Source organism: Castor canadensis, chromosome 7 (genome assembly GCF_047511655.1).
Source record: "Castor canadensis chromosome 7, mCasCan1.hap1v2, whole genome shotgun sequence".
In the NCBI taxonomy this organism is placed as follows: Eukaryota; Metazoa; Chordata; class Mammalia; order Rodentia; family Castoridae; genus Castor; species Castor canadensis.
Window position 1 is genome coordinate 107,820,156 of NC_133392.1, and position 12,584 is coordinate 107,832,739.

The 12,584-nt window shown below is 38.8% G+C and overlaps 1 protein-coding gene across 2 annotated transcripts in view; it reads left to right on the top strand.

The window, feature by feature from the left end:
- Slc35d1 (solute carrier family 35 member D1) overlaps positions 1–12,584 on the top strand; it is a 41,386-nt gene that overhangs the window by 11,605 nt on the left and 17,197 nt on the right. For both annotated transcript variants that reach the window (XM_074079827.1, XM_020170801.2), the window contains exons 9-11: positions 8,372–8,439; positions 9,530–9,608; positions 11,570–11,652. In XM_074079827.1, the coding sequence (XP_073935928.1) occupies positions 8,372–8,439; positions 9,530–9,608; positions 11,570–11,652 (230 nt within the window). The remainder of the gene's footprint in view (positions 1–8,371; positions 8,440–9,529; positions 9,609–11,569; positions 11,653–12,584) is intronic.

Consider the following 12,584-nt stretch of genomic DNA (forward strand, 5'->3'; position numbering starts at 1 on the left):
CACAATGTAACCCCCGAATACAGCAATAATTAAAAAAAAAGAATGTATACTCATAGTGTGAAAAGTTGCCACCTGTGTTAAGAATAGATTTAGATTTTCTTCTTATTCTTCTTCTATTTTTAAGCAAAAGAGTAGAATTTGAGTAGTCTTTTTTGTTTTTTCCAATGAAAGTGCCAGGCATAGGTCAAAAGGTTTATTTTAAAAGAAGAATGATGTTTAAGAATGCCAGTTCATCTAAAGACATTCAAGTTGGGATGATAAACTAATCATTGTTTTGAGGTCATACCCCATCAGTGTTTTGGGTTTCATGTAAATGTTTTTCATTTTCCCATGGAAAGATTTAGTTTCACAATGATCAGTGCTCTGTTTGTCTAAAGTCTTTCCAGAAAGGGTTCACATTAAAGAGTGGAATATGTGGCAAGATTTTAGATGAGACTTTTCTAGTAAGTCATGTTCAGTGTTAGTCTACATCTTTTGAAGATGTGCTTTATCTCCTCTGTGTATGTGTGGACTAACATGCACGTATGTGCCTGCATTGTTTTAGAGAGTGGCTACTTTGTGTGAATGTTACTTCACTTTAAATAAGGCTAAATAGTTTGATCATGTTTCTGGCTGTTAGTAATACTTTTAGAGAGTATGACACCTTACACCAGACAAATTGCTTTAGCATAAGTAATTTTCCTTTACCCGTGTTTCGTATGTGTGAGGTAGGTTGTTAAGTTTTACAGAAGTTAGGAATACGCTCAATGTTGCACAGGGGCGGGGTTTAGAATGAGATCCATTCTCACTGACTCCAGAACCCTTCTTTGCTTGCCTGACTACATGTGTTTCCATCCTGCTGCACCCCTGACTTACTTTGTCCTCCATTTGGAACCTCTATGCAGGGCCTTCTTATCTGACAAGGTGTGAGATGTGAGAAACACCTCAGTGCTAATTGAGAGAGTAATATTGGAAATAGAGTCTATGTACCTTGTCCTTGTTATTTGTTTGTAGTTAATGATTCTCCCATTTCGTAAATATTTAGTGCTTATTATATGTCAGGTCCTCTTCTAACAACAGCAACAAAAAAGACCAGATTCCTGCTTAACTGGAGCTTGGATTCCAATGGAGTGAGATAGACTAAGACTATACATACAGCATATAGTAAGAGCTGTGAACAGAAATAAAGTAAGGTGAATGATAGGGAAGTACTCTTTCAGCTAAGATGATTATAAGACTCATTTGACCAGACACTGAACTGAATGGAAGAGAGCTGAGATTCTGAGTCCTGCAAGGAGAGTGCTTAGCATTTTCCGAATAGGGGAATACTAACAAAAGCCAGGTGGGCCTTGAGAAAGGTGGAGGAGGAGAAACAGACTATGTGTTTCAGGTAGAGCCAGGCATGAATATAGGCATGACTACAAGAGCAGACTCATCAGTGTGACTCACCAGCATGACATTTAAGATGCCAGAGAGACCTTAGAATTTGGCTGCAGCTCTTGTTTCATAGGTGAGGAAACTCGGGCCATACAGGACCCAGGTACAGAACCCAGGTTTCTCGATTCCCCATGGCACACCCTGTGTCCTCCTAAGTTAAGATCAGTGCTAGACAAAGGAATTTGAAATTTACTCTGCAGGTAGTGAGAAGTCCTGAAAAGTTTGTGACATAAGTGATCTGATGGAGAAAAATTGGAGGGCAGAGTGCAGAATTCCAGCAGTCTCTAGTTCTGTCACTGATCACTGCATAACTGAATAGCTCTCTTTTGCTGTTCTACTCTACTTTGTTGTAGAAAATGGATAAAGAGTTCTCTGGGAGGGTTCTTTCTGGGGCTATGAGAGTTTCTGGAGTAAAAGGCAGCCCGGTAGGGACAACAGGCTGCTATTCTCATGGCTGGCGTAAGCCTAGCACTTCCTGATATTTGGTGCTGATTAGTGCCTCACATCATTGGGCTCCTGGTTTTGCTGACTCAGAACCACAGAGAGCATGGAAGCTCTGTGTAGTAAACGAAAAGCTCTCCAAGATAAATGGTTAAGTGTAAAAAAGCACAGTGCCAATAGTGCATCTGGTTTGCCGACTTGGGGTAAAAGAAAAGAAGAAGAATAGACATGTTTATCCATTTATCTAAGAAACTCTGAAAAGACTATGCACAAAACTATTAAAGTAACTATGATTATTTGTGCATGTGTGTGGGAACAGGTTAATTCTATATTGTTTCTATTATGGAACTCTATGAAGGTATTAAAAATTATACTTTATGAAATGAACAATAAGAAAAGATAAAATTTTTCTATAAATGATGAGTATCTGGTGATGAATCCTAAATTTAAAAATAACTGGGAGAGATGTGATAAACCAGTGTGTTCCTGTTATTCAGAGTTGCAGATTCTTGATCTAGGATGTAAATTGAAACAAAATCAAATTTGAATTATTTTTCTTAAGTCTTACTGTTAACCTTAGTAGGCAGAGGAAGGAAAACTTCACTGTTAGGGCAGGCATCCAACCAGAGGGCTCTGAAAGGTCAGCTCTCCAGGGAGGCAGGAGTTGGACATAGCAGTTGATGGGGATGATGTATCCTTTAAGCCAAAATTGGAGGCTAAGGACTAAAAACAAAATTACCTTAAACATTAAAAGGCCAGATCCAACCGAGCAGCTCATTCAGTGAACTCATTGTACAAGGCCTTAGGAAAGCATTCTGAGAAACCAAACTAATTTGTGTATGTGCAGCTTTATTTGTTTTTTTGAAGTTTATTTAAGATTTGCAAAATCTTGGATTTACTCAAGAACCAATATAATCAACACTTTGCTTTTAAAAAACATGTATCTTCTAAAACATTGTTTAAAAATAAACATATATTATGCAAAATTCAGCTTACTGTTAATTAACGGTATCTAACAGGTAAAGGCAGATGACTTGACTAATGAGTTTTTGAAGTGTTAGGGCAGGTCATGTTTTTGAGTTGCTACTTCTGAAAGGCAGTGTTTGCACACAAAGCCGGTGATTCACAGTGACAGGAGCTGCAGCCTGGCTTCCTGGCAGCACACCCTGCAAGGTGTTCTCATGTAGGGATGGGAGAACAGACCCCTCACTGTGACTCTCACAAGGACAGCACTGTAGGCACTGGTACATTGTACAATGTCTTCACTATGTCACTGCTTTTAATACATAGCTCAGAAGAGTTAAGGGAAAAGTTGCCACACACATCATCTACCTGGACGTTTCTCTTACTGACTAAAAAAATGAAAGTTTTGATTGTCGGGTTAGCCTGTTCAGAATTATTAATCTTTTTTGGGTTACTCTGTGGGCCATACAGGTTGATGTTGAGACCCTTACTTATTTCTTCCACATAGAGATAGATCTCTTCTGTTTTGTGTTTGGGACAGTTAAAACAAATGGGTTGAGTCAGTTATTCTTTAGTTACAAATAAATACATCTTTCTCTTTGTATATTGTTTGGTTGCAAAGTAAAGTTTGTAGTCATTCTTGTTTTTGAGGATTGTGCTTTTTTAAGTAGGAGGAAATGACATAGTTGGTAAACTAGACTATAGTTTTGACATCATAAGTAGGTTTCATGGGTGGCAGAACCTAGTGAGTAGAGAGGCAATGAAGATAGATGTATCTAGGCTCCAGGAGCAGAGAGCAGAGCAGGAGAGGTTGTGGCAACAGAGCAGAGCAGAGAGCAGAGGTAGGGTGGGTAGCCAGGACCACATTGCCCATATAGGAAGAGAACCATTCAGATCATTTGTACCACCTCCATTATCTTCTTTCTGCCTTAGCAAGTTTCCTAGCAGCTTACTTTTGGGTATGGACTAATTTTTTTTTTTTTCTCAATAGTGTTTTTTTTTTGAGAATGTAATTTCAAAGTAGAACAGAATCCTTTATCAATTCTTTTTCTTTACCATGATATCAAAGCTTAAGTGAGGTAAACTGCTAGGTAACAACAGAACACTAACAAAAATTTTTCAGTCACACTTTGGATTTTACTTCACTTCTAGATAAGTTGCTGACTTTGCTTAGCAAATTTTCCTGGAAGTGGGAATGGTTGCATCTTGAGACTCAAGTGCACATTGAAATTCTTCCATGTTTCTCCCCTAGATTAGGGTAGCAAATTGGTGTGCCTATTGTCCTGTGCTCATTGTAGACATCCAGATAGTCACAATACTTTCCAACTGAGCCTAGACATAGTCTCAGACTGTTTGCAAAGACAGTGGCTCAGAAAGCCACAATTAATTGATCAAAGCCGGTACAAAAGCAAAATTGGGTTGCATTCTTGAAATAGATTTTAGCTTTGTTATCGATTGTGTAGCATTAGTGTCTGGTCTTACTCAGACACTCCCTTTCTCTGTTAATTTATTTAACTTAAGCAACTAAAGGACAAAGTTTTTAAACTTTATTTTCGAGTATTTTGTTTAATTAAAGATCTTCCTGGTCACAGGAAGTGGTAGATCCATACAACCTTTGCCTTGGGTATGTGGGATTGTTTATACACCCGTAGTGTGTATGGCCCTTGGTATTCGATGATACCACCTCCACCCTTAGAACTGAACACTGCAGCAAAAGGAAGCTGTGTTCCGTCTGTAATCACAGTCATCACCCAACCAAGATTGGAGATTGCAGATCTTGGGCAGAGATCGCCTTTAGTTTTGTGTCACACACAGAATGACCATGCAGGTCATTGTCTTTATAATGGTTCTTTCTCTAGAGGCAGTTTTATTTTGTTCAAACTTTTTTTTTCCTTGATTAACAGTACAATGTCACTGTGCCTTCTATATCATTTATTTTAAGGAGAATTAAAATTTTGCTTACACATCTACTGAGAGATAACAGTGGTAGAAATCTTACAGGAATAATAGAATCTTCTGTTTATAAATTGTGTATAAATTTAAAGTGTCTTATTTTATTCTCTCAGTTGGTCCTCACAAGAGGCAGATGGAAAGACTGTTTATTACGTTTTTGATGTAGGTAGAACCTCATAGAGGTTAAGTGACTTTATTATGGCCTCATAGAAAGTTAGTTGCAGAGCTAGAAGTAGAATTCCTGTTTTGTTTGTTTGTTTTTACAGTGCTAGGAATTAAATTTAGGGTCTTATGCTCACTAGGCAAGTACTGTAGCACCGAATTCCATTCCCAGGCTGAACTCCTCCTTTTTGAGTCACTGATCTGATAACAATAATCATGTAAAACTATTAAGAAAAAAAATTAAGAACCTATTGTTTTCCCAGTAGTACAAATGGGAATAGTATCAGAAAACTATCTCAGTCTAGAATTTTAGTTGAAAGGAGAAAAGAGTTGAGGAAAAGGGGATGACACAGAGTACAGGAGATTCAGGCTGCCCACCAGCAGAGAAAAGAACAGGCCTTTTACTGAGTTGTTGGGATAGGGTGAGGTCTGGTAATTTTTGTTATTTGATGAGGATAGTAGTTTTAAGAAATCTCTTTTAATGGTTGAAGGAGATTTTTCCCAGGTAAATAGATGAGTGACCTGTTTGTTTTTGGAGACATCATGGTGCCATCTCACACTTGCTGGCTTTTTTTTTTTTCCTCGTTATAAGGCAAGGAGGGACAGGTATATCGCATACATTATTGACAAAGGTGGAGAGAGGCTCTTGGTGGGTAACGGGTTATGAGTTAAGGTCCCTGTTTCTGTCTTGAAAGGCTGGGCCGTAGAGCTGAGCATGCACTCCCTAGTGGATAATTTTGGATATGCTGCTTAACAGTTCTGAGCATGGCACATAGTTAAGGCACTTAATAAGCATTAGTTTTTATTGCCTTTTTTTTTTAATGCTGCCTTTCTGGCAGGAAGAGTAGGCTCCTTTGTATTATAGGGGCTGGTTGGGTCATATTTATCCTACAGCTATGCTTTCAAATGTTTGTAGAGTGTTCTATTGCAGCCAAAGACCTATCCCTGCGGCAAGGCAGAGGAATGCAGCAGGTTACTATACCATGTAGACTGGCTTCCCAGAAGCAGACCAAATGCTTAGGGAAAGGGGGAAAAGTCCCATGAAATTTATTTCTTTGTTTTTGAATATTAGATAAATGGAATCATATCCATGAGATTTGTTTTCTTATCCTACAAATATAATTACGTCCCCAAAGGGGGACTATGCAGTATATATTTGGAGCAATTGTCTAAATAAAATGTAATGTTCATTGTAGACAGCCTCGGCCTTGGAGTATGTAAACTCAAGTCTACCAGATGTCAACTGTGTGACCTAAAGATGATCATTTGATGTCTTTTGGGATCATCAGATCTGGTCTTGCCTCCTCACAGGGTTCTTGTGGAAATCAGATGACATGATAAATGCAGAAGCCCTCCATAAATATTAGGCAGTACTTTTATTACCTTGGTTTGCTCTTTGAATATCAACACATCTGATCCTACTCAGCATAGTGCCACAAACCTGGCTTCATAGGTGTCACATTGTACACCAAATACAGGATATATTTAGAGTTAAAGGAAGGAGGGAGCTTGGAGATACGAAAAGTTTATCTGAGGCTTTGGCTATATAATTCTGATTATTTTTCACTTCTAGGTCACCCATTATGTGTATTTGGGCCGTGTGTGTGTGAATTATATGGATAATTAAGGATGTTTATCAAGAATGTGTTAAAAAAACTTACAGCTTATACAGCAGAAGACAAATAAACTTTAATAAAAATTTGGCAAAAGATGCTTTATGACAGAAGAAATACTGAGGTCAATAAGTACATTAAAAGATACTCAACCTTGTTCATCCATAGGGTAATGCAAAGTAAATTATGAGATACCACTTACTGCTTGCTAGAATGACCTGTAACAGTTCTCAGTGTTGGTGAAAATGTAGAGCAATGAGAACTCCCATACAGTGCTGATGAAAGTGTAAAATTGTGTAGCTACTTTGGAAAACGATTTGGCAGTTTCTTGTCAAGTTAAAGATAAACTTATTAAAATATCCAGGAGCCTTATGTTTTCACTATTTACCCAAAATAAAGGAAAATGAAAACGTGGCTATAGACTTTGACTTTACTCAAAGGTTCATTGCAGCTTTATTCATAATGACAAATTGTGGAAACAACCCAAATAAAAGTCTGTTGACTGGTGACTGAACAAACTGTGTTATACCCATGAGATGGAATTCTAACTGACAATAAAAATGAGTGAATTACTGATATACACAGAGCATGGATGAGTCTCAAAAGCATTCTGCCAAGGGAAAGAAGCAAGACACAAAAGACTCATACTGTGCAAGTACTTTGCCTGAAATTGTTGCGCAGCAAAGCTGTAGTAACAAAAGTACATCAGACTTTGCCAGGGGCTAGAAATGGGAGAGGGCATTGACTGTGAAGGAACAGGAGGGAACTTTGGGGGAGGGTAGAGATTACCTCATCATGATTGTACTCATTGGATTAACAAATTTTGTATATTATACCTTAACAGAAAAAAAAGTCAAAGAAACTGTGTGATTACTGTCTGCTAAGTATCATGTTAAGAATACAATTAGATAAATGGTGGGTCCTCCCCACAGGAGCTCAGTCTGTAGATTTGATATGTATGTATATATATACACACACAAAGGCTAAGAGATAAGAGCCCTAGAGAGAAGGAGGGAAGTACTCAGCTGCAAGGAAAGTACTTGATCACCTTTAGTTTAGGTGGTGGCTGAACAAGTCAGTGTTGAGGGAAGAGCATTCCAGACAAAGACAAAAACCACAAGGAATCTGATATTTCTGGAGCCCTGAAGCCAGGAGATTTATATGAAAGTGGTGAAGCTAGAAAAGTTGACAGAGATAAAAGGTGGAATATTTTTCCCACTTGCTTATCAAGCTCATATTGCTAAAGCCTGTGAGAAAAACCCTCCCTCTTAAATGAAAGTCTGTGCCCCCTTCATTTTTCTTTGATCCTTTCCTTTTAAACAAATACAATAACAAAAAACACCTTACATTTAGGATCAGCTGTTTCAAAACTTAATCTGTTCTCACCAAACTGACTTCAGCTGCATTTCTATAACTGATGCTGTGCTTGAGCCTTCCCAGGTTACAGGGAGGCAATGTATTTAATGATTAATCAAGCCTTTAACTCTAACACATTAACAACATCTGGGAGAACCCTGTGATCTAGGCAGATGGGACTTGTGCTGTCAAGAAGATTATCAACTTCTTTGTACCTATAGGAGGAAGTACAAAATCCCCCACCCAGTTACATTTTGGATAGAAGAAAATCTTGTAGAAACTGGTTCAAGTCCATATATTTGAAATTCTTGAATATCACTCTCTATCCTTGGAGTGATACAGGGAAATGTGTTTTTCCTTTTGGAGGGGGGATGGGAGGGAGACACATAGAGGGATTTTCATTAATGAGTGAGACAGCTGATTTTGAGGACCTGCTTTAAAATCTAATATCTTCTTGTGTATTCCAGGCAATGGAGTTTGAAGGCTGGGCCGACACCCTCTTTCTTCTGCAGTTCACCCTCTCCTGTGTGATGGGGTGAGCCTTTGCTACTTTGTTAGCATGTAGTTTCCCTAAAGAAGTAGGTTAGAGAAGTTTTTTTTCTAGAGTCCTTCTGCCTCATTTCTTAGTAGCCCCTTAGGTCTCCTGAGTGTGTCAACGTAGGATATAACTAAACCTCCAGATTCCATTGGTTTCACAGCCCTAGGAATGTGCTCTCAGGGCTGCTGAGCGAATCCCAAAGTCATGCTTAGAAAAATAGAGAAACCTTACTGTGTGTGATAAGCACCATTATAATACCATCTGCGTTATTTTATCTCTGCACTATTTGGCATATCTTGTTGGTTCTTTACATATGAGAAAGCGGATTCAGACCTTAAGTACATTATCTTCAGTTTGTATAATTAGTAGAAGGCAGTGGCAGTGTTTTAACTTGGGGCTGTTTGACTTCTCTCTTCCATATTGTTTTCTTCCTAGAAGAGAATACGTAGAAGGTAAGAGGGTTTCTGCAAACATGCCTCTTCTTACCTCAGTATTTCTCTCATGTGTTTTTTCCTCAGCTCATCAGTTAGGTTGCAGTTTGTAACTGGACCTGGCACAGTGACTGGATATTTCAGAATACCATTGACATGTTGCCTTAGTCCTGAAGCCAGCGTGGGGCCTCAGTATAAATCTGGGAACTCATCAAGTGCTTCTGCTTAGTTGTTAGATGAACCTGTATCCCCTCCTAAAGTAGTTCTAATGTGCTTTTCTTCCACTGGTAAGAAGCTCTCTTACCTTCATCCTAGCCCGGAGGTCACATTGTCCTCATGGGAGGTCTACAGCTGAGCCCAGCCCTGAATTTTCTGACTGACTTAGCAGAAAGGATGAGCTCTGAAGAGTTCTCATGATTATGAATGGTAGCTTCATGGTTTTGGTGAGGGTAGGAGGGAAAAACAATTGGTCAGGAAATGGATTTGTGTTTCTCTTCAGTGAAATTTTTAAAAATCTGAAGCTGTAACATAATCAGCAGTGAGGTGGGGAGAGCTCAAAGTTGGTCATGATTAGAATGTACTAGTATGGCTAATACTGGTTGTTCCTATTGGCTAGAGCAGTGGATCTTACTTATAACTTTCCTTCTTCATCCCAGGTTTATCTTGATGTATGCCACAGTACTCTGCACTCAGTATAATTCTGCTCTTACAACTACAATAGTTGGCTGTATTAAGGTGAGATTAAAACAAATTTTTTTATCTTTTTTTGGTATCTGCTTTATTTGAAAATTGTACTGCTAAAATAAGAATCTGGGTATGGCCTCAAATCTCATCTCCTTATTTCGTTGTGTACTGTCTTATTAGTTTGACAAATTATGGTGATAGTTTCTTAGACAGTCTTTAAGAACTCAGGGAAGGCATAGTCTCTACTTGCAGGTAACTTAGCTGGAAGAGGAATAGGCAGAGGAATACTCGGTAGTGATAGACCATCCCTTTAGCCCCTAACCAGAGTCATTCTGTTCTCTGTCTCACTGAGTTCTGGCTGTTGTGTGGGAGAAGATGTCTGCCAGAAACTGATCACGGGAGTTTTCCTATGCCTGAGCCAAACCTTAAATGGCCCACTTTTAAAAGCTGTGTCTGACATTTCCAGTGATGTCATTTCCTCCTAATCCATTTTATTCAAGGACGACTCATTTGTCCTCAGTCGGAGAGCCAAGTTGACTTGAATGTCAAGCTAAAGTTTGCTGACGCCTGAGCCATTATAACTGGAGGCTCAGTTTAAGATTAAGGAGGTCACAGCATGTCCAAATTCTAGTGAATTAACAGAGTAGGTTTGCTTTCTTAAAAAGGCAAGACACAGAGGGGTAGGTCCATTATCATTTGGGGAAAAAGAGGGCAGGACTTCCTTTGTGATGCCTCCTGAGTCAACAGTGAGGGAAGGGGTTGCAGAGGTTTTTACCAATCTGTTTCTACCAAGTTTTTTTATCTGTTATGTTTCTCTGTACCCCTAGTAAAGGGGTATACCCAATCTCATATTAGAAACTGGGTTAAAACCCCAGAAAATCTACAGCTTCAAATTATGGAATCGGAGTGTTTGGCATGAATGAAATTCTAAATTAAGTGGTAATTGTGTGAATTGTCCAAGAACACTACAGACAATTTGCACTCAGTGGATTGGGCTGACTGACAGTCTTAGCCCCCACTTTAGCTCTCAGCTGTGTTATGATACATTGTGCAAAGTGAATGCTTCAGGAGCATCGTGGATGGCTTGCATCTTCATGAGAGAGGGCAGTTGGCACCATGTTTTTTAGTTAAGGAGGATGGTGCAAGAAATCCTACACTTGCTTGGAATTTCTTAATGTACTTTACTATGATCAGCATAGGATATAAACATAGTCATGCTCTCATTAAAGTCCAGACTTTTTTTGATATACTCTCCTCCCATAGTAGTCCAAGAACCCCATTGTCTTACTCAGTTCAAAGAGATTAGTTTCAAACTGTAGAGGAAGGGAAAGAAACGGATCCTCTGATCAGTTCACTGTCGGTCCTCCCTTCTCTATGGAAGGATGGATTGTACCTATAGACATCTGGGCATCCACCCAAGCCGTTGTTGGTCAGAAGCCTCAGTGACACTTCTTTCCTTGGCTTCCCATCAACAACATTTTAGCTCAGCTCACTTTAAGCTTCCTTCTATTATGACTAAGAATCTCAATCCCACGAAACCCTTGGTCAGATTCCCATCTTCTCTTTGGTGTGGTAGGAAAGTCACTTAGAATAGCTAGTGAAAAGTGGAAATTCCTGGGCTTACCCCATATATACTAAATCACATCTGTACAGTAGAGCTTGAAAATCTATTTTTAACAAGGTTTCCAGGTACTCTGAAATGTGAGAATTATACTTTCAGTTTTGAGTTAGCAGGATGCTCTTCAGTGCTTCCTGTAAGTTCTGTTTGGGAGAGGTTGGTATCTTTTCTGATGGAAAACCTTGCTTAAGCTACCCTAATATGTACCTATAATTTTTCTGACTTCTACTTTTGAACTGCAGTTTAGGGTCAATGGATTTTTGTTGTTACTATTGGCTTATTTGGTTTTGTATTTTAAGGATAGGTGTTTGAGTCACATCATGGATATGTTTATATGTATATTAAAAAACTTAGTTGAACCCATGTAACAATGTATTGCAATTTATCTTTTTAGAATATATTGATAACTTATATTGGAATGGTCTTTGGTGGAGATTATATTTTCACATGGACAAATTTCATTGGCTTAAATATCAGGTAAGCAAAATATTTAATTAAACGTAACCACATCGACCAGTGGGGTGTAGATACTCAAATAGTGTCACAGTATGGTTGGGCTATTAATTTAATGGCAGATTTGCTAACTTATTTGGTAAACATGTGGAGTGTCCACAACATACCAGGAATTTAACATCTCTGTGTACAGCTTTTTTGAGAAAGGGGAAGAAAACAGTTCCATACCTTATGCACAGTGCTTGGGGAATCTTTTCTGGAAATTGAATTGCTTTCACTTAACCTTCAAAGAATAGTTGTTTAATTATTAGATGGCATTCAGTGTTCCCAAGAAGTTCCTTGCTAAGAAGAATGTCAGCTCTTTTACAGCTGCTTTGCATGTATCTGACCTTAGCTATGGCACTACCTCTCTCTGGACCTTATTCCACTTACCTCCATCAGTGAAAGGGGTGGCTGATGTCAGCATTTCTAGCAATTTGAATTTCATGGTTGCATATGTATATATGCATTACTGGGATTGAAACTTAGAATCTTGCACTTGCTAGACAGGTGCTCTGCCACTTGAGCCACACCTCCAGCTCTTACTATTTGTATGCCTAAAAATTGCCAAATGTATGTTTGGGCCAGACCTTTGTCCTAAAGTCAGTTTTGTCTCTTTAGTAGCCCACTTGCTATCTCCAGCTGTCTTATCCTAAACAGAGCTCCTTTGATTTCCTCCAAGTCTGTTCTACCCACAGTCTATCACATTGATTGTTGGAGACTCCACCCTTTTAACCACTCAGTTCAAAAACCGTGGAGGCATCCTTGACTTTCCTGTTTCATATCCAGTATCCATTGTGTTAGCAAATCTGGCTTTATTGTCAGAAAACATCATATCTCACTGTCAGCATTGCTTTCATGATCATTTAGGCCACCATCTCTTGCCTTAGTATTAGACACTTGTGTTCCTGGTTTGA